The sequence below is a fragment of the Anguilla anguilla genome, chromosome 17, assembly GCF_013347855.1.
Source record: "Anguilla anguilla isolate fAngAng1 chromosome 17, fAngAng1.pri, whole genome shotgun sequence".
Classification (NCBI taxonomy): domain Eukaryota; kingdom Metazoa; phylum Chordata; class Actinopteri; order Anguilliformes; family Anguillidae; genus Anguilla; species Anguilla anguilla.
The window spans coordinates 15,803,933-15,831,397 of record NC_049217.1 but is presented as its reverse complement, the minus strand read 5'-3'; the positions used below and the strand labels follow the sequence as shown (position 1 = coordinate 15,831,397).

General features: G+C 47.1%; 1 protein-coding gene across 1 annotated transcript; it reads left to right on the top strand.

The window, feature by feature from the left end:
* Positions 1-365: 365 nt before the first annotated feature.
* Positions 366-27,465, top strand: slc1a9 (solute carrier family 1 member 9). The gene is made up of 11 exons (XM_035396897.1): positions 366-433; positions 7,816-7,956; positions 9,959-10,111; positions 15,421-15,674; positions 18,234-18,339; positions 18,863-18,989; positions 20,110-20,343; positions 20,901-21,095; positions 22,402-22,536; positions 25,610-26,045; positions 27,231-27,465. The coding sequence occupies exons 2-11, from the start codon at positions 7,821-7,823 to the stop codon at positions 27,417-27,419; spliced, it is 1,965 nt and encodes a 654-aa protein (XP_035252788.1). The 5' UTR covers positions 366-433; positions 7,816-7,820; the 3' UTR covers positions 27,420-27,465.

Sequence of the window (27,465 nt, the reverse complement as noted above, 5' to 3'; positions counted from 1 at the left end):
CCCACTCCTGAATTATATCCTTTCTCAGTCCTGTGGTACTGCCACACACCAGATGCGATTATTATAAAATTATTTTACTGAGTGAGGGCAACAGAGAAAATGAGAGAGACAGACAGAGGGCAAGAGAGAGTCCAAGAGATAAAGAGAGAGAAAGAATGAGAGAGAGAGAGAAAGAGAGAGCGATAACAGACAAGGGAGTGAGCGAGGGAGGCTCAGGGCATCAGCCTCTTATTAATCTGCGAATTTTCTCAGATGACGCAAGGGCTGTGAGTTTACGTCCCCCCTCTCTCTCTCTCTCTCTTTCTCTCCGTCTCCATCCCTCCGTCTCTCTCTCTCCGTCTCCATCCCTCGGTCTCCCTCTCCAGCTCCGGACCTCCTCACTGTTTCTCTCGTGCCCGTCTCCTGTCGGATGGAAGTCCGTGGCAAACAGCAGGTAGGACCGAGCCGCCCTTCTTCTCTCAAACCGGACGGGAAATCCCCGCTCGAGTGTTCACACCTGTGTGTTTCTGTCATCTTTCTGCATTTTCTGAAGTTTGCATCTGTCCATCAGTCTTCATTCTCGTAGTTTATTTCTCAGTGTTCGCTGTCCCGATGGCGATGCTTCATCTTCATCCGTGTAATCCTGAAGACAGAATTTACAATCATCATATCTGTCCGTCTATGTCTGTTTTCCTGTCCTCGTGAAACGGTCAAGTGAAACATTCTTTTGCAGTCTGCTTTTCAGAGGTCTGCACTTGATGCATATTTGCATGTTTCTCTGCATCACTCTGTATTGTTACTGGTCTGAACACCCTTGGTGTGCGTAGTCTTTTTGTTTAGCTCTCTGTTTTTTCCTCTGGGGTTTTTTTTTTGTATTTCTCTTGCTGTTCTTCTTTCTGGGAGGTGTTCAGAACCTTTCTGAACCTTTCCAAGTTTCCTATTTTTATATTTTTTTGTAAATGTTGATGTGACAGCATCACTGTAAAAAGCGATGTACTGACAAAATCGAATTTAATTAAACAGATTTTTTATTAACAATTCTTCTGCTAAATAAGTTGGTGTAACATCACTTTTGAAACTGAGGCGTTATTGGACAGGTAACTGCCCATCTTTGCCTACAATAAGACACTCAGGACACTGTTTAAGGTATGTGTTATGTGCCCTAAGAGTAACCACAGGGAAAGAGATTGGGTTTGAATTTCAGAGAGGGAGGTATTTGTAAATGCACCACTGTAATGCCTAGAAAGCTTTTTCAGTGAGCAATGGGGGACAGGAAAGTGGAGAACTGCGCGATGATGAACGAGGGAGTGAAGACGCGCTGGGAAGAGAAGGTGGAGATGGATGGAGAGAGAGAAACTGAGAGCCCAGGCAAGGATGAGGAAAAGAAGCAAGGTGCAGAAGGAAGGAGAGAGGGAGAAAGAGAGATGGAGAATGGGGGATGGAGAAAGAGAAGGAGAAAGGGGGATGCAGAAGTAGAGGAGTATTAAGAGGGTGAAGAGAGCAGATGTGGCAGACAGTCTGTGCTTAAAGAGTTCAAACAACAGATTAATACACTCAGATTATAGCTCCAGGGGGAGGGGGAGATGGGGTGCACACACATGCATACACACACAATCATACACACACACCACGCACACACACACACACAATCATACACGCATACACACGTATACACACACAATCACACACACACACGCACATACACACACAATCATACACACGCATACACACGTATATACACACACAATCATACACACACGCACACACACACACACATACATGCACACATATATGCACACACGCATACACATACACAATCATACCATACACAAACACATACACACACACGCATACACACACACATAAACACGCCCACTGGCACACACACAGACACACACACTCATTCTGGCTGGACAGTGCATAGGGAAGTCAAGGTGACGCTTTAAATAGAGTCTGGATGATACTGAGATATTGTAGATTATAGTAGAGATCTGGGCACGGAAGAACAAGCTGGAACGAGGGTTAATGTTGTGGAAAACCAAGCGACTGATTGGACATTGGAGTGCATTAGTGCTGATTAGAACTGACCCTGGGAGAAGGGTTAATGCAGGAAATGACTTAAAGGCCACGGTGTGTTCCCACGGCATTGTGGGAAGCGTAGTTGTTGTGGCTCTCACTGATGTCAGGGTACTAGGATGTTAATAGGTACTGTCGAGTCCAGTCGTGTGCCATATTTGGTAACCTTTGCCCAACTGTGGAGCATCCCAGCTCCCTCCAGTCTGCCTGTAATAACGTTCATTCACAGACCCGTCCTTGTGTTCCTGTGAGGGAGGGGTGACAGGATTATATCTATATCCCTGTGCAAAGCCCGCACCAAACAATCAACTGTAGCACTAATCCCTCCACACACACACACACACACAGACATGCATACACACACACACACACACACACACACACACACAACCATATACAGGCATGCATACACACTCACAATCACACATACACACACACACATGCAGGCACATGCATGCGTACAGGCATGCATACACACACTCACACACGCATGCATACAGGCATGCATACACACACACACATGCATACACACACACACACACTCACAATCACACACACATACACACATACAGGCATGCATACACACACACACACACACACACACACATGCATACAGGCATGCATACACACACACACATGCATACAGACATGCATACACACTCACAATCACACACACACACACACACACACATACAGGCATGCACACACACACACACACACACATACATACAGGCATGCATACACACACACACACACTCTCAATCACACACACATACGGGCATGCATACACACACACACACACAATCACACATACACATACACACACACATACAGGCACATATGCATGCACACACAACACACGCTCACAATCACACATACGCACACACACGCACACTCACAATCACACATACGCACACACACACATACAGGCATGCATACACACACAATCACAATCACACATACACACACACACACACATACAGGCACATATACACGCACACACAACACACACACACATATACACACACTTTCACACAAACACACTTAGAGACTCACTGCACAGCATAGTCAAATGCCAATAGTGAGAGTTAATACACACGGAGTCTAACAGTATTAATATCATTGAGAGTTAAGTAGTGTTGTAATAATGCTGATCCTCTGTTGTGGGATTATGCCCAGTCGTATTAACTCCTGAAATTGACACTCTCCTTTGAAGAATGAGTTTGCACGCACATTTCCTGATTACATTGTTATTCCGTGGCATGTGTGTTTGATATTTCATGAAGCAGGGAACTTGTTCTCAATCCTGCTGAAAGCATTGGAGATGATGATGATGATGATGATGGTAGTGCGAATAATTACATTGTGTTACCTGATCCCAAAATACATAGTTGTATTTGTTTAACTTTTCTACTTATGTGTATGTGTGTGTGTGTGTGCATATATAATTCTATATATATATATATATAGAGAGAGAGAGAGAGAGAGAGAGTTTTTGTTATTATTATTATGTTATATTCATATGTTTCTGTTTGTTCTAATCATGCTTTGGCAACGTGTGTGTATATATATATATATACATATATATACACATCATGCCAATAAAGCTTATTTGAATTGAATTGAGAGAGAGAGAGAGAGAGAGAGAGTGAGTGAAAAAAGAGAGCTTTGTTTGGCCTTATCTTTATAAAGCCAGGCAAATTGAATAAATTAAAAATGAACATAGAGAGGGAAAGGCAGAGAGGAAAGGAAGGAAAGAGAGAGAGAGAGAGAAAAGAAAGAGGGAGAGAGGGATGAGCGGTGAAAGCGTGCTGAATCACACATTTGCCCAGATGTCGTCAATAATGGCGGTCCGAGGCGGCACGTGACGCGTCCGCGCGTGTGCGCGCGCGTGATGTCATCAGCGTTCTCCGCCCGCCCGCCTGACCGAGCCGCCGGCGTGCCTGCCTGTCAATCACAGCAGGCTTCTGATCTCTGCAGCGGTGCTTCTGCATGGCAGGGGGCAGGCCGTGATCTCCATCCTCCTCAGGAAGGGGGAGCTGCAGTCGGCCCCCTCACAGGTCTGCAGCCCACAGATGATCAAACTCTTTGAAATCTGTTGGCTTTTTTTCTTCTTCTAAGATAAATTGGAGGAGATTTTTGATTTTTGATATTATTTTGTCAGCTTTACATGAGAGCTTATCTGCTGCTTGCTCGCAAATCACGTGTTCAGCAAATCTCAAAGATGGCTGCCGAATTGCAAGTCGGAGCTGTAATTTGCGGACTCACACGCAGATTGTTCCTTAATGACTGAGGCATATCACGATGCGTGTGGTTTGAGTCACTGTAGTGTGAGTCACTGTGGTGTGAGCGCTGTGGTGTGAGTCACTGTAGTGTGAGTCACTGTGGTGTGAGTGCTGTTGTGTGAGTGCTGTGGTGTGAGCGCTGTGGTGTGAGTCACTGTAGTGTGAGTCACTGTGGTGTGAGCGCTGCGGTGTGAGTCACTGCGGTGTGAGTCACTGTAGTGTGAGTCACTGTGGTATGAGCGCTGTGGTGTGAGTCACTGTGGTGTGAGTCACTGCGGTGTGAGTCACTGTAGTGTGAGTCACTGTGGTATGAGCGCTGTGGTGTGAGTGCTGTTGTGTGAGTGCTGTGGTGTGAGTGCTGTGGTGTGAGCGCTGTGGTGTGAGCGCTGTGGTGTGAGTCACTGTGGTGTGAGTCACTGTGGTTTGAGTCACTGTGGTGTGAGTGCTGTAATGTGGGTCACTGTGGTGTGAACGCTGTGGTGTGAACGCTGTGGTGTGAGTGCTGTGGTGTGAGCGCTGTGGTGTGAGCGCTGTGGTGTGAGTCACTGCGGTGTGAGCGCTGTGGTGTGAGTGCTGTGGTGTGAGCGCTGTGGTGTGAGTGCTGTGGTGTGAGTCACTGTAGTGTGAGTCACTGCGGTGTGAGTGCTGCGGTGTGAGTGCTGCGGTGTGAGTGCTGCGGTGTGAGTGCTGCGGTGTGAGTGCTGTGGTGTGTGTGCTGTGGTGTGAATGCTGTTGCGTGAGCGCTGTGGTGTGAGTCGCTGTGGTGTGAGCGCTGTGGTGTGAGTCACTGTGGTATGAGCGCTGTGGTGTGAGTCACTGTGGTGTGAGCGCTGTGGTGTGAGTGCTGTGGTGTGAGCGCTGTGGTGTGAGTCACTGTGGTATGAGCGCTGTGGTGTGAGTCACTGTGGTGTGAGTGCTGTTGTGTGAGTGCTGTGGTGTGAGCGCTGTGGTGTGAGTCACTGCGGTGTGAGCGCTGTGGTGTGAGTGCTGCGGTGTGAGTCACTGCCGTGTGAGCGCTGTGGTGTGAGTGCTGTGGTGTGAGCTCTGTGGTGTGAGTCACTGTGGTGTGTGTGCTGTGGTGTGAATGCTGTTGCGTGAGCGCTGTGGTGTGAGTCGCTGTGGTGTGAGCGCTGTGGTGTGAGTCACTGTGGTGTGAGTCGCTGTGGTGTGAGTCACTGTGGTGTGAGTGCTGTGGTGTGTGTGCTGTGGTGTGAGTGCTGTTGCGTGAGCTCTGTGGTGTGAGCGCTGTGGTGTGAGTCGCTGTGGTGTGAGCGCTGTGGTGTGAGTCACTGTGGTGTGAGTCGCTGTGGTGTGAGTCACTGTGGTGTGAGTCGCTGTGGTGTGAGTCACTGTGGTGTGAGTGCTGTGGTGTGAGCTCTGTGGTGTGAGCGCTGTGGTGTGAGTCCCTGTGGTTTGGTGTGACTCACAGTGTTTTTCTCTTAGTACATGTGGTTGTATTGAGAGGTCACTGTGCCATATGACATTAAAATGGAAAAAAGCTCATGTGCTGGCTCTAATCTTCATTTTGTTTGACATCTTGGATTTTAATAGTAATTGGAGTCAGCTGTTCACACACAGTAATACTAGATGCTGGAATTCTGGTTACAGCGCTGACAAACCAAAAATGCATTTGATCGTGTCCTTGTTTCATGTACTACATAAACGCAGTTAAGATGGACAGTCAGGCTATAGAAGCCTGGCCATTGACTTGCTTAAATAAAAGTTGTTCGGTCCTAATTATGGGATGAGAATAAGCAGATAAACAGAGATGTGAGAGAGGAGGTGCAAAGAGATGGAATGGAGGTTTAACCCTTTGAAGAGTGGGTTTAGAATGCTCAGTTAAGAACATTCTAATTGAGTATTTGTGATATGCGATTTTTGATCTTACACCATAAATAGAGAGTAGCAGGGAGGGAGGGTGAGAGAGCCAGGCGAGTGTCTCTTTCAGCAGATATCCTTCATTTCCACTGCAGACTACAACCAAATAACTATCATGATGATTATAATAATGAGCATCAGCATTTGAACAAAAACATTATAAGAAATGAAAAGCCAGTTTGTATAGTATGGTTTTCATATGGTCTTACCAGCTAGGCTACCTTCTAGATATGCCCTACCAATATTACGCTGTTCTAAATCTTAGAAGTATCCACACTTTTTAATTTATTTAACTGCAAGGCCTGTAACCAGTGGGGAACAGCTACTGGACTAAAACCATCAGTGTGGGGTGTTCAATTGATGATTCCTTTTTATGCGTTTTCTATATTAATATGCATAAAATGGCTATCTTACAAAACGATGATGTAATTATCTTACTCCAGTAGTTTACCAGCATGTATTTGGACTGCTTTGTTTTGTTTGGTTGGATTGCTTGTTTCCATCCATAAGTTCTTAAGCCAGAATAATGCAGTTCAGGTCCGTAAAGATTTCGCTGAGATTTCACTGACCATAGGAAATGAAATAAAAGCATTTTCCCTCCATTCCAGAAAGAGCCAATCATCAATCTCCTAATTCAAAACAGAGAGAGCAGTCGTAAAAAGTGAGAGGCCCCTTATGATGCTGTCCAGTCAGATTCCTCCTGGTGTTCCTGGGATAGATCTTTGCCCCCGTGGAGGACCTGACCACAGTCTGCGGCGTCTTACTGTCTCCGTTTATACCTGACGTCAGTTTGGCAGGCAGATGAACGGACACCCCTGTGGAAGTTCAGGACCCTGTAATTGGGCTGAGCCAATCCAGGGACGCGCTCACATCCACACCCAGGAGGCCCTGGCTGCAGTCTGATCCACTTCAACAGATTCGCCTCTCTTGTGACGTTTAATAAGTGAACTCAACAGGTGTTATGAGGAAGGTTAGACGAGGAGCAATCCAAATCGGTACTGAACGTCCCTCACTACTCCATAGCAACCATCTGCTCCGTGCACAAATATTTCATCGGAGGATGACTTTGGAAGGATCATGAATAATTAATTGCAGCCTTACCTTAGCTTATCTTGAGTGGTATTTAAAACACACCAGCTGGTCTTATTAAAACCCTATCACCGGTCTTTGCAACACCTTTAAGTGTGGACTTCTTGTAAGAAAACCTCACTCAAAAGTGCAAACATTAAATATTTAGGCTAAAGGATCTAAAGTTCAATTCCCAATTTCTTAATCCCCCCTCCCATCCTCAACATCCACTCACGAATTATTCATGAACCTTCTAAACTCATCTTATGAAAAAAAAATACAGCCTCCTCCTTTTGATAGCTGCGCACTGATTCATCCTCTCTTCTTCACATGGAGCATTGCATTGTGGGATTTCCCTTCTTGGTGGAAGTTTGTTTCAGAGACTGCAGGTGTGCACTGTGTGTGATAGATTGCACTAACCCGTCCGACTGTCTCACAGAATGCAGGAGTGACCTCTGACCTGCGCTCTTCCTCTCTGCCTCCCTGACCGTTCAGCATCACAGGTCAACGAGCCCTATTTTCTTTTCAGGCAGGATGACCAATCAGCAGATAGTCAGCCCGGCCAGCAGGGGGCAGTGTGAAAGAGGAGAGGAGCCCCTGCCCAAGTCCAGCCTGGTGCAGTACTGTGGATGGATCACTCGCAATCTGCTGCTAGCACTCACTGTGCTTGGTAAGTACACTGACCTGTGTGTGTGTGTGTTGAGACTCTCTAAAGGCTGCTCTGAATGAACTGACTGGCAGGAATTCTCCCAGAATGCCACACTCGATAAGGTAGTGGAGACAGGCACTGGCAATATAAATTTATGTTGCTCCATCAAAGACAGTGAAGGGTTCTCAAACAACAAGCCCTGGATTACAGAGGAGCTTAAAATAGCATGATTTTTTTTTGTTTTGTTTTGAGCAAACATTTATTTGACCAGGAAGTCCCATTGAGATCATGAATCTCTTTTTTGAGGAGATCTGGCCAGGAGGCAGCAACAAGACAAACATAAAAGCTGGGGGAAAATAGTTTATGTCATAAAATACAAGTGGCACGAAATCAAAGTTCACTGTTCCAAAGGCAGTAGTCCAATAGCAGTCCAAGAGGAGCAGGGTCCAAGCAGATCAGCTATGGCTGAGCACAGCATTGAGTCTGCCTTCATATCCTTCATAAACAGTTAAAATTCTCAGAGAGAGACCATATTATTCAGTTTGAAAACATTTTGCAATCAGTTCCATGTAGAGGGAGCAGAGAGCATGAAGGCTATTTTGCCTAATTCGGGTTTGAACAGTGAGCCACAGATTAAAATCATGTTTTTGTGGAGATGTATGAGCGCAAATTAAGTAATAGCCCCAAAGTGGCCTTATAAATAAAAATGTACCAATGTATGGCTCTACACATTGACTGGCAGGGCCAACCTCGAGCATGCGAGGAACAGTAATGAGTAAGATCTTTACAGTCAGTGAGATAAGCCTACGTGTCCTAGGCAGGGGAACATTGGGATTGGAAAGTGACAGCATCAATAAAACAATAAAAATAATATTTGGAGGCCTTTTGTTTGAGTTATTGAACAGCGTGAGTTTCGTTTTGTCGGCATTCAGAACATGTTTGAGTGGACACATGGTAGACTGATCAATGCTAAAAGCAGTTTGGAGATTTTCAAGAGCTTTAGTAGCCCAAGGTCTGCAGCACAACAGCAGATCATTGTGCCATCAGGTTTGCAGTCTTTTTTGTTTAAATTTTTTGGCTCCCGCAATTCTGAAATGATTCCGGTGTAACTGTGACACAAACAGCTTAACTGTTTTCATTAATTATATTATTTAGCGTAGTCCAAAATGTCTCCGTGTTTATTGTTTGTAATATGGTAAAAACACAGTGAAGCCTACACTTGTAGGACCTATCTGCAGAGTTTAGTTCTGAGATATCAAGCTGTTATATTAGAGAAGAAACTAAGCAATCACATGTTTATAATTAATTCTGAGAAAAAAGTAAGATATAATCCTGCTCTTAAATTGTCTTGACTACTTCCTTTAGCATTTGGCTCGGGCCCAAGGGTGTGGTAACTAGGGAACGTAATTCAATGTCTGGCTCTCTCGTGTAATTCATTCGTCTGCGTCTTTGTTTAAACAGTATTGAAAAATATAATCTGTGTTTATATATCTTGTGGTTTCCTCGTGTGTGTCCAGTATTTCAACGTTATGAATATGTCTACCGTGCGACCGGCGCATAGAGTCAGCTGTAGGCTATGTAGCCGCCTGGCTTCGTCTGTTAATTAATCTTCTCTGTTTTGACTGAAATTCCCTTTGTTTATACACGTCTATATGCCCATCTTGTCTGTGTTTGTAGGCAGACACGTTTTGTTGTTTGGGTTTGTTTTCCGTTTATGTTCTGTATAAACATGAACAATCAAAGATTGTTTTGGCTTCTCAGCGGTGTGTAACTTTTTCCATTTTTTACCGTTCTGTAACTTCAACGTAATTTTTTAAAACCGGCACTCTGCGAAGGTGCTGCTGCTGACGTCACAGTAGCATTCGCTGGCTGTGTATTTTATATAGGGGGTGTCTTAATCAGTGATGTGCATAAGCGACTTTGGGATCTGTGTTTTGTATATTGAATCCCTCCCCCCAGTCAATATACATAAAACATGTCCATCTCTCTCTCCCTCTCCTTCTCTCTCTTACTCTCTCTGCAGGTGTGGTTTTAGGATCAGTGTTTGGGATGTTGTTGCGATATGTCCCTGAATTAGACACCAACTCACTGATGATTATATCTTTCCCTGGAGATATTTTAATGAGGATGCTGAAGATGCTCATCTTGCCCCTCATCATCTCCAGCCTTATCACAGGTATTAATATTTATTCATATAAATTTTTGCATTTATAACTTGTGTTTATTAATATCCATTAAATAATGAAACTGTCACCAAATTTACCCATAGCATCATCATAGGTTTTCTATACTGTTTTCAAATGTACCAACATTCCAATTCGGATTATGCCAGAATGATGTCACAATGGGTTCATGCTATAGACGGTTTCATCAGTGGCACGCGCGTTGCCAAGGTTATGCGCTTGGCCCTAAGTTAACTTCCGGTCTGTGTTTGTTTATTATTGGGTTTGTGTTTACTGGCTAATATGGCACCGATTACAAATGGAGTGAAAGTTAAACTGATGAACAGACTGATGTTGGGCTCAGGTTGTTGTGCTGTGGGGTGCAACCTGACCTCAGGAACAAACTATATTTCGAAAATTAGTAAAAATACATAATTTAACTTTGTAACCTCACTAGGAAATTGTGAAACGAATTGATGAATCCCTGCGATTATCATAGCTGGTGCTTGCCCGTTGTTACTTCGTATTTTTGAGAAATAACTGGACATCGTTACCTATTAAAATGTAAGTCCTGTAAAAATACACATAATAAACTGTATTTTAAAAAATCAACTTCATACATACACATTTAGTAATACTAATACAGCCTTATTTACTATATCAACTTAAGACAATGAATTATGTCATCGCGACCCATTAAAGTCAATGGCGCAGACTTTGCTTCATAATTTCAAACTGCTTTCCTAACGGCTATTTTGCGTCCTGCGACTTAGGTTACAACAGTGAATATGTACGGATTCCTAGACGTGCTGATGAGAGACCACCCTTTCTCATATTAACCTCCAATATGCAAGACAGGATACTAGCAAATTTCCATTCATTTATATGGGGTGGTCGATACACGTCCCCTTAGCAACCAAATGCTAGCGCTGGACCACGTCTGACTTATTTGCTGGCACACAAAAAAACGTGAAAGTACTGAAAAAATAACCACAGGAGGATAACAAGGATATTTTTCCTACATAACTAGGTACAGGTTGTTACCGATATTTCGCCTATTTCATATATAGTTGCCAATCAGTTTACGCTTTCCTGTCTGTCGAACGAAGGTGGTCGAATAGGTGCTCTCACTAGCACTTTGTTTCAGGTAACAAACTCATAATAAGCGATAACTAAGCTGACCAGTAACACGCCTGAAATAGTTATGAATTAGCTAACTAAATTGATTGTAGCTTAATTAATTCATTCTAGTTAGCTAGCCAACTAGCTAGCTAGCTAAACGTAGCTAACATTTTATAAATTATGCACAGTAACGTTAGCTCAATGCTAGTAGTTCATACGCTTTAGCTACGTTTTTTACTAACGTTATGATACCTGTTTCCAATGACTTGACAGCGTTACATTGCCTGATCATTTTTGTTGTGGTAACCTAGCAAGATGACCCAAACTATAAGAGCCACGATGTTTTCCCATAAAACATCTAGGTTAAATAAATAACCTACAGTAATTGCATTGGCTACACATGCTGCCCACTAGCCCCAGTTTGTGCTTCTAATCATCGTTTTTAAGCAATATCATAGAAATAGTGCACTTTTTATACAGGAATGAATGTGCATGTAACCCAGAACAGTTATGGATTATGTAAGGAATGTATGATGCTCAGCAAGGTGCAATACTGTGAACAGTTATCTGTCACTTGATTTTCTGGTAATGTAACATTATCGCATTTCAGTTTGGCCAAGTAACGGTTCTTTTCTTCGACTGGTAACCCCAAATAATACGGGCTAGACATAGTTTTAATTAGCTAGCTAACGTAATTTACTTGTTATTTACTTTGCTTGTTATCAGAAATAGTCTAGAGGGACTCTGTTGTTATTGATTGTTTGCGGAAGTCTGCCGGAAGTCAAGTTAGGGCCAGAACAACGCACATGCGCAGTAACGTTTGTTTATGTTGTTACCGTTGAAACCGTCTATACCACACACATTCTTTTTTGACATTTTTTTTATTTGGCAAGTGCTTTCATTCAGGACTATTTACATAGCTTGGGAAATTACAGCGCAATTATCAAGGGTAATCAAGAAGAAAATATGCTTTGAGAAAAACGTTATAAAACACCTGTTATAACAGAAATACGATTAATATGAAATGTATGCCACACAGTTAAAATTTCAGACTAACTAATGATATCTGCAGATAGAGGAAGCAGGTGTAATTATTAAGATCAATATCAATGTACTGTACAACTTTAAATCAATGTTCTGCATGTCATTTCCAAAACGTCCTACATTCTGCTGCACTGAACTGTTGTTCTGTATCACAGAAACAATGAGCATCCCTGACTTTCTGAAATCTGGTGCGCGCGCATTAATGCAGGTTCATTACTGATGCGTGGCATTCCCTCACGATCTCCATGGCGACCGCAGGGCTCTGAGCACTTGCCGAGGGGGCCGTCTGACGGTCGTGAGAAACTCTCGTGCCCCTCGTGCGTCCGTGTCGACCACACGTCTCCCCCGCTCCTTCTCTGAAGTTTAAGCTGACGGGTTCGCTGAGACTCCTCGCATGTCACTGGTCTTCCCAGGGTTCCTGTCTGAACCCGTAAGACTGGAGAAATGCTCCTGGGTTCAGAGAGAGAGCTGCGGTACGCCGTAAGGCAGCTGTGTGCTGTTGTAAAGTAGCGCACCCTGGGGAGCGCAGCGCTTTGATCCAAAATGGCCGCCTGCGGTTGCGGGCGGTTTCCCAGGATCGTTTTCGGGTCTCAAACGAGAAGCAGCTGCGTCGGCCCGGCCCCTCGCTCGTTACTCCCCTTCCGCCCCGGCGGGTGATTTGCGCCGCGACCAAGTGTCTCGCAGCGGGCGCTGACAGCTTATACGGCGCCCCCTGCTGTCGGCGCGCCCCGTCTTGCTTGACTTCCCAGCCTGGTCCAATTTTGGTTTTACGGTTTCTGCCTCGGGAGGGAGGAGGTGGTTTAGTCAGACCAGCCCACAGGTGTCTCCACCACCAAAACAGTTTTAAAAAATCAAATTAAAAACCCGGCAAATTCCGCAAACTTCTAACAGACCAATAAAAGTTATGGGAAATTAATTTACGGTTTGGGAGACAGTAAATTAGATTACATGCATTTAGCGGACGCTCTTATCCAGAGCAACTTACACCACTTTTTTACATAGCATTTACTTATTCAGCTGGATATATACTGAAACAATGCAGGTTGAGTACCTTGCTCAAGGGTACAACGGCAGTGTCCTACCTGGGAATCGAACCTCTGACCTTTAGGTAACGAGACCAGTTCTTTACCCATTACACCACACCGCCGCCCTCACAGCTTCAAAGACAAGCTGTGGGCAGAAAAAAAAAATGGAAAACATCTTTCAGCTGCCGAGCGTAATTCCCGTACGGTTCTGTTTTTGGGGACTTGGCGGGCCTGCATCTCATTACGGTGCAGGATTTCCTCAGCGCATGCGAAGCCTTTGAGACTTGGAATGGAGGCAACGCAAAAGGAAACATAACTTAACCGGGCAGTTTTGGCTCCAACTCCAGTCAGGCGGGTTCCAGCTCTACACCGTCAAAAATTGTTTGTGTTTCCGAATACCTACAGTGCAGTTATCAAGGCAGTTGCCAGTTCAGGAAGTCTGAAGTTTCTCACAACAGGTGATTGGAGAAATCTCAGTGAATTTTTTTCACTGTCAAAGCAGGATATACTTTAAAATGTATCATGATTTTACATCTCAGATAATCCCCCGGGGACAGTAAAATTAGCGCATTACCCAGCATTTCTCTTTTTCAGTTGGTGTTTCGTACAGTATTTCAGCTGTTTTGTGTGTGATGTATCGGATGCTACAGAAACTGTGTTTCATTTCTGCACGCTGTATGTTAACGGCGTACGGTGGAAAAAGGACATCGCTGACTGACTCCCCCAGAGTCAGTAAATTGCATGGAACAAAAGAAAAAAACTTTATTAACGGTTACTTAAATTTTAACTTAACATTTTTGCTCAGGGACAGTATTAATCATTTTTGTCTTCATTTTTGTTTCAACAAAAATGCCTTTCATTTTTGGTTTGCATTTTTGTTTTCCAGCCCCCGGTTGCAACGACTAATAACTGATATTAATATACTCATGAGAGCCTGTGATTGAGTCTAGCGGTCACCTTCGCTGTCTCTGAAGCTCCGCACTCTCTCACAAAAAACGACTTCATAGGGGAACGCTTTTCAGTTCTTTGTGGAACCGTCTGTGTTGAGTGTGAACCGTGTAAAATCTCACAGAACGAACCAGTTCACCCGACAAAGAACACTTGAACAAGACGGGGTTCCTCTATGGAGACACAGAGGAGCCTTTTGGAACCTTTTCTTCTGAGAGTGTACTGTAGCATAGTTTGAGTAGTTGACTCTCACTTTCTCACCGGTATAGGGCTGGCACACACGGACAGCAGGATGTAATATATGTGCAGAGATCAGTTCAACTCAGCCCTCTTTAGAAGGCCTGATAAGAAGCAGATTCTCCACCCAGACCCGTCTCAGAGCCCTGGAAGGGAGCTCTTTTGGTACGGACAGCAGAGAATGGCTACATTATTTAGCCATTAGTTTGTTAAGGCCGTAACAAACCCTAACTGTCCCAAGACAGCCCGTAGCCTTTAACACTAGGGAATTACATTGAGCAGAACATCCAGTAGTACCTTTGTATAGCAATACGTATATGTGCACCACAGCACCACTATCATTACGCAGACATTTCTCTGAAATCAACATTTATATGCAGTAATACCTCTCTTTATCTTTTTTTGTGGGCTGTATCTATATCATCTCTCTCTCTCTCTCTCTCTCAATCTCACTCTCTCTGTGTCTCTATGGGCTGTTCTATGCTATGTACAGTAGGCCCTCCTCTCACTGGTCTGGTAAAATTCAAATTCCTCTCTTTCTTTTTGTGGGAAGTGTAACTGAGCGCTAATCTAGCTGTGGTCAGAATGTCATTTTGAGTGGTCAAAAAAAAAAAGCCACAAAGAATCAAGAACTGGCCCAATAAAAACAAATCGTTCATAACTATTTTAACTGTATTTCTGGTCTTTCTGTTAATGCGTTTATTTTACATATAATTTTATGGTGAAAGGAAAGCACTGTACAAATGACGTTGTTTTCATTAGTATAATCACAAGCCTAACAAAGTCAATGAGCAACACTGGAGCTGATTACCCAAGAGCCTCAGGTGTGCATGCGTGTGCATGGGACTGGCGCTGTCCAGGGTCCTGCAGGTAACAGGGACAGCGGTGAAAGAGGACAAGCCGCCCCCTCCACTCCTCCCTCTCTCCTTCTCTCCTCTCTTCTGCAGGCCTGGCCGGCCTGGATGCGCGCTCCAGTGGGCGAATGGGAACCAGGGCCATGGTCTACTACATGTCCACCACCATCATCGCCGCCGTGCTGGGGGTCATTCTGGTCATAGGCATCCACCCAGGGAACCCCAAACTGAGGGGGGGTCACGTCAGCTACGTCTCCAAGAACCAGGAGGTCAGCAGCCTGGACGCCTTCATGGACCTGATCCGGAACCTGTTCCCCGAAAACCTGGTGCAGGCCTGCTTCCAGCAGGTAAGCAGCCTCGCGCCGGAAAAACTAAATAGACTGAGTTTTATCAGCTACAGGAAGGGACTGCTGCAGTACAGTGCACCAGCTACAGGAAGGAACTGTTTCATTATAGTGCAGGAAGTACAGAAATGAACTTTTCAGTACAGTGTACCAGCTACAAGAAGTAACAGTTGTGGTACAGTATACCAGGTACAGGAAGGAACTGTTGCAGTATAGTACACCAGGTACAGGAAGGAACTGTTGCAGTATAGTACACCAGGTACAGGAACGTACTGTTGCAGTATAGTACACCAGGTACAGGAAGGAACTGTTGCAGTACAGTACACCAGGAAGGAACTGTTGCAGTACAGTACACCAGCTACAGGAAGGAACTGCCGTTGTATAGTGCACCAGATACAGGAAGGAACTGTTTCAGTATAGTGTACCAGATACAGGAAGGAACTGTTGCAGTACAGTGCACCAGCAACAGGAAGGGACTGTTGCCATATAGTGCACCAGGTACTGCAATGTAGCAGCTGTGGTTCAACAGATTTTTGTTGGTGGCATTTACCAGAGTGACTTACAATGCAAGAGGTAGCTGCTAAAATGAAGTACTGGTTAAACTGTTAATTGTTTTAAAACAATCTGTTTTGTCTGATAATACTGAAATAAAAAATAAGAGCAGGCGAATTCTAGAGCTATTCTAAAAAAGAGAAATGTATTTGGGTAACTGGTCTTTGTTGTACTGGTCTTGGTTGTGTTTGGTGTTCCAGTTCTTTTTAATATCCTGGTTGATGTCTGGTTGCTGTCTTGGTTTAGTTTGGGTTTTGTGAGTTCAGCAGTGGTTCTCTCTGAAAGTAGCTGGTGTGAAAGCATGCTTTGTTGCACCTGACTTTTGCGTTTGGTTTTTCACACAGGAACATGAGAGATTTTGAAAATGAATCAGTCATCACCTTAGATGCAGTGTCTGAATTTCTTGCGTAAAGGAGGAACATACTCAGATCCTTATGAATCAGTCCCTCTTTTCATATTTCATTCATTTAGGTTTTTAATGCTAGAATTCACCAGTACCAAGAAAACATCACATACTATGCTTATCTCAGTATGAACATTTACTTTGTTAGCAATAGCAATTATCAAGCACAAACAGGTTAATCCACAGAGATAATATGTGGAGATTATTGAATGTTATTCGGTCTGAATTAGGATTATCTGAGCAGAATCACTGCGTCAGCGCACCGGTGAAGAAGATGTTTTTTCCTGTCAGAATCGTACGGTCCTGCAAGCTTTAAGCCGGCGAGCAGAACCCCGTGTGGCGGACCGTTTGGACGTAACGGGATTCAGCTCGACGGGACGCTCGCTGACGTTCTTCCGGTTCATCCCGATTCTCCTCGGCGTAATCCCATCTTCAATCTTGCCGCCGTTGCGTTGCCTTTGCTTCGGATACCGTTCGTCACGTGTTGTAATTGAAAAGGCTTTGTCGCGGACTCCGTAAATCGAGAGCAATCTGCTCCATTCCATCGCGGTTTTTATACGGCTTACTGCCAGCTGCGAGTTTCTCCGTAGACACACAGTCTACGCTACGGTGTACAGCATCTGGGGGCGACAGACGGTGCGTCCCTTGTATCGGTAGTATGCCGTGTGGCGCATTCAAATTCAAAGGAATTCAACCAATCACAAATAGTGAATTGGTGTAAGTCTACAGACTGCGTTCTGTTTTTTTTTTTTTTAGGGTTATTTTATGAACGATTTCCGGCTTTTTGCTCCCGCTTCGGCCTCGGCCAATCGTGTGCGCCGCGTGTCCGCCACATTTCTGCGCCCTCCGCTGCGGCTTCGGGAGAGCTTGTCTCTGAAGCGCGTGATGTCTGAAGCTGCTGCTTCTTATCACGGCTCGGTCCACACAGACCTGAGTCACAGGCAGACACTTCACACGCCGCTCAACAAGTAGACTTACAGGTGCCCTGTTGACCAACAGGTGGTGCGCAATGAGACGCTGTCTTCCCAGGCACCTGAAACCCTCCCGTCCCTAGGCAACAGGAGACATTCATGCATCACCCTGTGGGACCACAGTTGTGACTGCCACGGTCTGGATTCCATGCCAGACCATGGGGCCCGTCCATGCACGAGAACAGTGCCTTAACAGATACCAGACCATGGGGCCCATCAATGCACTAGAACAGTGCCTTAACAGATACCAGACTGTGGGGCCCACCCATGCACTAGAACAGTGCCTTAACAGATACCAGACCATGGGGCCCATCCATGCACTAGAACAGTGCCTTAACAGATACCAGACCGTGGGGCCCATCCATGCACTAGAACAGTGCCTTAACAGATACTAGACTGTGGGGCCCATCCATGCACTAGAACAGTGCCTGAACAGATACCAGACCATGGGGCCCATCCATGCACTAGAACAGTGCCTTAACAGATACCAGACCATGGGGCCCATCCATGCACTAGAACAGTGCCTTAACAGATACCAGACCATGGGGCCCATCCATGCACTAGAACAGCGCCTTAACAGGGTGAGCTACACAGGTGCCCCTGCGCTCCAGTAACTGTTTGTCTTTATTTTTCCAGGTCCAGACTGTTGCAAAGAAGGTGTCCGTTGCTGTCGAGAACCAGACAGAACCGGTTGTGGTCACTAAGAAGAAACTGGAATTCAAGGGAGGCATGAATGTACTGGGTAAGAGCAGGGGAAGGGTTGGAGAGAGAGAGAGAGAGAGACAGAGACAGAAAGAGAGGGAGAGAGAGAAACAGAGACAGAGAGAGAGTAAGTTTTTTGGAAATACGAATACTCTCGAGCGATGGATCGAGTTTAGCAGAAAGGACACGCTCGAGTGAATTTGAGATCTGGCAACAAAGAGGATGAGAAACACAAACAGGAAGAGGGAGAAAATAGAGGAGTTTAGCAGAGCAGTGAGGTACAAGGGCCTGGCAGAGGTTCTGTCGGACGCCGATGATGTCACAGTGAGTCCATTGTGCCTGCAATATGGGGTCTGTTAAAGTCTTTGATCACGACGTTCCTGTGCGTCCGATGCAGAAAACATTTGGTACGGTTGCTAGAAAGAGTGTCTGGTACGCGTTTGGGGGGGAATTTCTCGCGTGCCTGGCGGAGAATCTGCTCCGGCTCGGTTCCCGGACGCGGTCGGGCGAGGGGGGGGGGAGGGGGCGTTTTTTTTGAGCGGGAACATTCTGCCATCCCTTAGGCTTGATCGGCTTCTTCATCACCTTCGGGATCTGCATGGGGAAGATGAGGGAGAAGGCCCGGCTCATGTGCGAGTTCTTCAACATCCTCAACGAGATCATCATGAGGATGGTCACCATGATCATGTGGTGAGTGTGTCCGCACGTCTGCTATTTCCTTCCTTCCATGTTAGAAAGGTGGGAATAGTGGCGGCAGTGTAGCATTGTGGGTAAGGAGCTGGTATGGTAACCTAAAGGGCAGGGGTTAGATTCCCAGGTAGGATGCTGCCGTTGTACCCTTGAGCAAGGTACTTAACCTGCATTGTCTCAGTATATATCCAGCTGTATAAATACAATGTAAAAAGTTGTGTAAGTCGCTCTGGATAAGAGCGTCTGGTAAATGTCTGTAATGTTCTCGCCTGATGGTTATGGAACTTCTGAGGTCGAAGGTTCGATTCCCTGCTGAGGTGGTAAGCTGAATTGCTTTAGTAAATGGATTGAGTGGATTGAGTGTAATGAATGTGAGCTGTGTAAGTTGTTCTGGATCAGAGCAACTGCTAAATGCCCAAAATGTGAGCTGTCTAAATCTCAGCGTTGACTACATACATCATGTGCTCTTTGTGGAAGTGATGTGCGGAGCTCACTGTCCAGTGTCTGGGTGCCATGCAGAAGCGTCGCTGACAGTAACGAACAGGGGGAAGATTGAGGACGTGGGGGTGGGTCTGTCCAGGGAAGCTGCAGGGAGATGAGGGTGAAATATGGGGACGTGGAGAATGTTCCCAGGGGGAAAAATATGAGAAGAATCTGTGGGATCCTGACTGGAGACAGTTAGCAGGGTAGAAAGAAGGAGATACTGTGTGTGTGAATGTGTGTGTGTGTGTGTGTGTGTGAGAGAGAGAGAGACACACACACACACACACAAAGTGTCTCTGCTCGTGTGTGTGTTTGTGTGTGTAAGAGAGAGATGCACAGAGAATGTGTGTGCGTGCGTGTGAGAGAGAGATAGAGATACACAGAGAATGTGTGTGTGTGTGTGTGTGTGTGTGTGTGTGTGTGTTCGAGAGAGTGAGATACACAGAGAATGTGTGTGTGTCTGTGTGTGTGTGTGTGGGAGAGAACCAGAGGTAATATGAGAGTGTGTTTTAATGTCTGTGGAAAGCAGAGTCGCAGGACCCAGGACAGTCAGAGCCTGTGACAGAAGGCAGCTGACGTTCTGATTGGCAGCCTGCAGGTGACTGACATGTGAACCCCTCCCCCCCCTGGCCGGCAGGTACTCCCCCCTGGGCATCGCCTCGCTGATCTGCGGGAAGATAGCCGCCATCGGGGACCTGGAGGTGGTGGCCCAGCAGCTGGGCCTGTACATGGTCACCGTCATGGTGGGGCTGATGATCCACGGAGGCATCATCCTGCCCCTCATCTTCTTCTGCGTCACCCGCAAGAACCCCTTCACCTTCTACTCCGGAATCTTCCAGGCCTGGATCACGGCGCTGGGCACAGCCAGCAGGTACACCGGCCACTGTGTGTGTGTGTGTGTGTGTGTGAGAGAGTGTTATGTGTGTGTGTGTGTGTGTGCGCATGTGTGTGTGTGTGTGTGTGAGTGTGTGTGTGTGAGAGTGTGTGTGTGTGTGTGAGTGTTATGTGTGTGTGCTCAAGTACTGTTTTTTGCATGTCAACACTGTGGCAATCCTGCAGCCTGTTATCCATACTATAATTAAGTAAAAAAGGTTGCCAGTATGCGCTGAAAGTAGCAAAATTGCTAATAAAATATAAAACAGAGCAGGACTATTATCACAAGCAGTTAAATTCTCTAGCTCCCTTATGTGCGGTTCCTCTAGCCCCAGCTGACATCTGTGATCACTTATCTTGCTCTCTGCCTTGTGTGCAGTTGGTGCTGTTCACTGTCAAAGTATTATATCTCTCCCTGGTGGCGAGAGAGGGAACTACACCCAAAGCTTCAAAGCTCACAGCTTAATTATGGCTGTGATACTGAGGAGACAAACCTGACCTCTGTGTGGATCTGCACTCTCTCTCTCTCTCTCTCCCTCTCCCTCTCTCTCTCAGCGCGGGAACGCTCCCCGTCACGTTCCGCTGCCTGGAGGAGAACCTGAAGATCGACAAGCGGGTGACGCGCTTCGTCCTGCCCATCGGCGCCACCATCAACATGGACGGCACGGCGCTCTACGAGGCGGTGGCCGCCATCTTCATCGCCCAGATGAACGCCATCCACCTCGATGGCGGCCAGATCGTCACCGTGAGGTGAGGTGGGGGCTCCGCGGCCCCCCCCGCCCCCCCCCCCCCCCAGCCCCGCCCCGCCCTGCACCGCCGGCAGCGGGGTTTCGGGGTCACGCCCATCTCCAGCCGGTCGGATCAGGAAAGGGATTTTCAAAATGGCCGCAGTGTCACAGAATGATTTTTCAGTTATGGGATTACGGAAGAGAAAGCACAGAGTCACCTCCCCGTCGCCTCTGCGGCCACCGGGGAAACTGCTCCGGCCGTACCCCAGCTCCACCCCCTCCAGGCAGGGCACGGTTCCTGAATTCAGCCATTTTGCGCGTTCTGTCTGTGGCAGAAAGCCTCGCTCCGTCGCTCCCTGGTCTCTGTGTGTTCGGAAGCTGAGTGACAGGGTGAGAATCGCAGCCTCTCACAGCTGTTCTCTGTCCCGTCTCCTGCCTCCCTCAGTCTTTTCAGTTCTGCGGTCCCTTTTTGTTTTTTGCCCGTGTTCCGCCAAGCCACTGTGTCTCCCTGTCGCCCCCCCTTAGGGGCCGGGCCGAAAAAATGTGATGCGGCTCGTCTCGAATGGTCTGCCGGAAGTGGAAGTCTGTGAATGCAAAATGGCGTACTCTCGCTCTGTGCACATCAGGCTTCACCACCATGCAGTTCTGTCCAGATGTTTTTTTTTTAGAATCAACAAACAGATTTTTGAACAAGAACATGCTGAAGCATGTGACACCCCCACATACGGTTGTTTTGACAACTTGCAGAATGAATTGGCTGGAAAGGAATAATAAAATATTGGGAGTCCTGAAAGGTATTGTTTTATAGCATTCAGCTGCCTGTGTTCTGATTTCTGTTAGCAGAACGAGGGGACATAAATGGAAATTAGCAAAAGGTAAATTCCATACAGACATTAGGAAGAGTTTTTTTTAACGCAGAGAGTAGTCAATGTGTGGAATAGCCAGCCAGGTCACGTAGTAGAGGCAGAAACTCTGGAGGTTTTTCAAGACCAGGCTTGATATGGTGTTAGATACTATCGAGTCTGTAGGTAATCAGAGCACTAATTTAGCCAAGAAAATGGGCTGAATGTCATTGTGTTATGTTATGTTATGTTATGTTATGTTATGTTATGTTATGTTATGTTATGTTATGTTATGTTATGTTATGTTATGTTATGTTATGTTATGTTATGTTATGTTCTGCCATGTCATGATTGCGTAACAGTAGTGGATCAGGGTGGTATGATAATGTAAATGTGAATAAAATCTTCTGGTGAGAACACTCATGAAATCCTCTTCCCCCCGTTTCCCCCCCTTCCCCCCTCGTGTCCCCCCTGTCCCCCCCCCAGCATGACGGCCACCCTGGCCAGCGTGGGCGCGGCCAGCATCCCCAGCGCGGGCCTGGTGACCATGCTGCTCATCCTCACGGCCGTGGGGCTCCCCACCCAGGACATCAGCCTCCTCATCGCCGTCGACTGGCTGCTGTGAGTCACCCTCGGCCACTGCCCCCTGCAGGAGGCTGGAGGAATAACACCTTAACCAGGGCTAACCAAACCCTGCTCCTGGAGATCTGTCTTACTGTAGGCTTTCACATCAAACCTGATATGGCACACCGAACTACTAATTAGCAGCTCGACGAGATCCCTAGCTTGTTGGATGAGGCGCGCTTTGTTAGGGTTGGAGTGAAAACCTACGGGATGGTAGATCTCCAGGAACAGGGTCAGGCAGCCCTGTACTAGCTGTTCAATGAGGTGTGCGTTGTTAGGGTTAGAGTGAAAACCTACGGGACAGCAGATCTCCAGGAACGGGGCTGGTTACCACTGGCCGAAACCGCTCAGAAAAATATGACCAGGACCATTTTACCCAGTAAAAATAAACGCAGAGCCATATTTAAAACCCACGCATCTGAAATGCTTCCCGTGTGGACTGGGTGGACTTCTCCCTGCAGGGCCGACTTCTCAAACAAGCAAAGCCCCAAACAGAACACAGCAGAACAGAGGAGCATATTCTAGAACAGAGCAGAGTACAGCAGAGTGGAACAGAATTGACCTTATTTATCCACAGTGGAGAAATTAATTTGACTACCACCAGCAGTAGACGTAAGAAGCCATTAGCAATGAGCTGGTCAGAGGAGGCCTAGCCACCAGCAGGAGAGTGGCTATCTGTAGCATTTTATCACTGGCATGCTCTGGACCCCACAGTTAATACTGCTAATCCTGGGTGTAGCATCACCGTGCAGAGCACGCTATAGCTAGCTAGCCGATGTTAAGGGCCCAACAGCCCATTTTATGGAGGTAAGCGAAGCTCGGCGGCGCCCTGTACTGTAAATCAGAGCGGACGGGCGCCGTTAGCCTTCTGACACGGCTTTAAAGGCTGACTCACACGGTCACGACCGCGTCGGATTCAGGGGCCCACGGGCGGGGCCTGAGCCAGGGGAACACGCGGAGTTCACGGTACCCTTTTCCGCGCACGTTGGCCGAAGCCGTTTGGGTTTAACGGGTTCCTCTGGAGTACAGCGGCAGCACTACGGCAGGGAGCAGGACCGGCAGAAATTGGCTCACAAGTTAATCTCCTGAACCTGCGGTTATCTGCGGTTTATCTGCGGTTATATGCGGTTTATCTGCAGCTATCTGCGGCTATCTGCGGTTTATCTGCGGTTTATCTCTAACGCTCGTTCATTACACGTGATCTCTTCTGCCAGTGTGCGGTGTGCTTTTGATCTGTTCTTCCCATCTATGGTCAAACTGCCTGGGTAGTTCATACTTATTTAATCTCTTACTTGTATATTTTTGAAAAATGGATTCCACAGACATATTTTGCCTTTACCCGTGCCTGTTTAAAACTCCAACCACTGAGATTTTTTCATCAGATTTATTAAATGAGTTTTTCATCCAATAGATTCATTACATCACATACATACATACATATATACATACATACATAATTTTTTACGCTTTCACATTTCCAGATGTGTTAACTGTTAATGTGTTAAATATATAATATTAACAGTTAACACATATAAAATATGTATAAAATTATATGTATAAAAATTAATATCTAGACATTGAGTCTACTCAGTACACACTCTATATTAACCCATGAAGCATAATGTCCACACACCGCATAATGCTCCCAAATGTGTTTATACTAATTATGTTTACAGTTATGTTTATGCTTATTGTAATTACATTTACAGTTGTGTTTGTGTTTATTATAATTGTGTTTACAGTTATGTCTGTGTTTATGTTTATTATAATTTTGTTTACAGTATGTTTATTTGTATTATAATTATGTTTACAGTATGTTTATGTTTATTATGTTTACAGTATGTTTATGTTTATTATAATTATGTTTACAGTATGTTTATGTTTATTATAATTATGTTTACAGTATGTTTATGTTTATTATAATTATGTTTACAGTATGTTTATGTTATGTTATGTGAGTGTTTTTTATCCCATGGCCCTGGTCAGCCCTGTATGATCCTGCCGCTCCTCTTCCTCTCAGGGACAGTCCTGGTCAGCCCTGTATGATCCTGCCGCTGCTCTTCCTCACAGGGACCGTCCTGACCAGCCCTGTATGATCCTGCCGCTCCTCTTCCTCACAGGGAGAGTCCTGACCAGCCCTGTATGATCCTGCCGCTCCTCTTCCTCACAGGGAGAGTCCTGGCCAGCCCTGTATGATCCTGCCGCTCCTCTTCCTCACAGGGACAGTCCTGACCAGCCCTGTATGATCCTGCCGCTCCTCTTCCTCACAGGGAGAGTCCTGACCAGCCCTGTATGATCCTGCCGCTCCTCTTCCTCACAGGGAGAGTCCTGGTCAGCCCTGTATGATCCTGCCGCTCCTCTTCCTCACAGGGACAGTCCTGACCAGCCCTGTATGATCCTGCCGCTGCTCTTCCTCACAGGGACAGTCCTGACCAGCCCTGTATGATCCTGCCGCTCCTCTTCCTCACAGGGACAGTCCTAGTCAGCCCTGTATGATCCTGCCGCTCCTCTTCCTCACAGGGAGAGTCCTGACCAGCCCTGTATGATCCTGCCGCTGCTCTTCCTCACAGGGACAGTCCTGACCAGCCCTGTATGATCCTGCCGCTCCTCTTCCTCACAGGGAGAGTCCTGACCAGCCCTGTATGATCCTGCCGCTCCTCTTCCTCACAGGGAGAGTCCTGGCCAGCCCTGTATGATCCTGCCGCTCCTCTTCCTCACAGGGACAGTCCTGACCAGCCCTGTATGATCCTGCCGCTCCTCTTCCTCACAGGGAGAGTCCTGACCAGCCCTGTATGATCCTGCCGCTCCTCTTCCTCACAGGGAGAGTCCTGGTCAGCCCTGTATGATCCTGCCGCTCCTCTTCCTCACAGGGACAGTCCTGACCAGCCCTGTATGATCATGCCGCTGCTCTTCCTCACAGGGACAGTCCAGACCAGCCCTGTATGATCCTGCCGCTCCTCTTCCTCACAGGGACAGTCCTGGCCAGCCCTGTATGATCATGCCGCTGCTCTTCCTCACAGGGACAGTCCTGGCCAGCCCTGTATGATCCTGCCGCTCCTCTTCCTCACAGGGACAGGATGCGGACCTCCATCAACGTGGTGGGCGACTCCTTCGGCGCCGGGATCGTGGACTTCCTGTCGAGGGCGGAGCTGGCCGAGTTCGACGGGGAGGCCCCGCCGCCCCCCGAGGCGCCGTTCCCGCCGCCCATCCTCACCGAGATGGACCTGGTGGACCCCCTCAAGCCCCCCCAGCTGCCCCCCCGGTCCCCGAGGCCCCTCTCGCTCAACCACCACTCCCTCTCCCACTCGCACTCCCTCTCTCACTCTCCCAGGTCCGTCCGCTCTCACTCCTCCCGGTCCCTCTGCTCCCCCTCGCCCCGCCCCCTCCGCTCCCCCTCGCCCCGCCCCAACCGCTCGCCCTCGCCCCGCCCCCTCCGGGCCCACTCGCCCCGCCTCATGCACCGGACCGAGCCCGGGTACTGCGCCCTGCCCACCCATGACAACCAGGTGGGTGAGGAAGAGGGCTGAAAGAGTTAGGGTTAGGGTAAAATACATATTTGTTTTGGATTCAATTACTTTTCCGTGCTCTATTGATCTTGCCTGGTGTAATTGAGCCTGCCAATATGACCAGAAGGAGGGGTTTGCACTTTTTGAGAGTATTTCATTGGTTCCAATACACCAGACAAGATCAGTAAAGCATAGAAAAGTATTTGAATCCAAAACAAGTATGTATTTGACCAAGGTCTGTTCACAGCTATGTGTTTTTTAAAGTTTTGCAATCTATGAAAGTGGTAATAATTTGTATATTTGCCCATATATTTAAAGGTGCTTTTAAATAATATTATATTATAATATATTTGACTTCCGTGCCCCTCCTGTGTGGCCCATAAGGGCTACCAAACCAAATATGCCGAAATAAGTCTAAACAAACTGCATGTACCCTGCGACTACTGCAGTGCAGCGTTAGTTAAATCGGACATAACAGGAATGAAATACTAATATTGCGGATATTAATGGAAAGTGTCCCGGGCGCAGCCGTTTTATCGGTGTGTAATCTTGTGACCCGTTTCGGTCGCGACGCAGCTCAGCCCCGACCCAGGATTTGGGAAACCGCTGACTTAGGGAGAGAAGCAAAGCTGGGAGAAAATGAGAAAAAAGAAAGAGAGGAAGAGGAAGAGGAAAAGGGAGGGGTGGGGAGCTATAGTCAGGCAGGAGGGACGCGGTGAATGGGGACAGGGTGACGCAGTACAGAGATTAGGAGAGAGGGAGAGAGAGAGAGAGAAAGACGGGGAGAGGGAGAGAGAGAGAGAGAGAGGGGGAGACAGGGAGAGGGAGAGAGAGAGAGAGAGGGGAGACAGGGAGAGAGAGAGAGAGGGGGAGAGAGAGAGATAGGGGGAGACAGGGAGAGAGAGAGAGAGAGAGGGAGACAGGGAGAGAGAGAGAGAGAGAGAAAGACGGGGAGAGGGAGAGGGGGAGAGGGAGACAGGGAGAGAGAGAGAGAGAGAGAGAGCGAGAGAAAGATGGGGAGAGGGAGAGGGGGAGACAGGGAGAGAGAGAGATGGGGGGAGACAGGGAGAGAGAGAGAAGGAGAGAGAAAGCGAGAGAGAGAGAAAGAGAGTACATTAGGACGGGACCAGACTGAGAAGCACCGGGTGTCTAAATCTGCTCCCTCCCCTCGGCCCCTCCCCTCAGGTCCCCACCCCGCACTCGTTCCGAAAGAGAGGGCGCGATCACCTGAGGGCGCAGGACAGCTACCGCGGCAGCGAGACGGAGGAGGAGGAGGAGAAAGAGCGAATGGCGGACGAGGGGAGCGAGGGAGAGGAGAGCGACGACACGGCCTACGACCGGAGACACGCCATCCCGCCCGGCGACCTGCCCTGAGGGCGTGCGCTTCTGCCCCCGCCGTCGCCACGGTTACCCCCGGGCC

Excerpts from the sequence above, each read along its gene's own strand:
- slc1a9 (XM_035396897.1), top strand. The coding sequence starts at position 7,821 with ATGACCAATCAGCAGATAGTCAGCCCGGCCAGCAGGGGGCAGTGTGAA. Across the intron at positions 22,537-25,609 it reads ATCGCCGTCGACTGGCTGCT|GGACAGGATGCGGACCTCCA; the intron begins GTGAGTCACCCT and ends TCTTCCTCACAG. Across the intron at positions 26,046-27,230 it reads TGCCCACCCATGACAACCAG|GTCCCCACCCCGCACTCGTT; the intron begins GTGGGTGAGGAA and ends CCCTCCCCTCAG.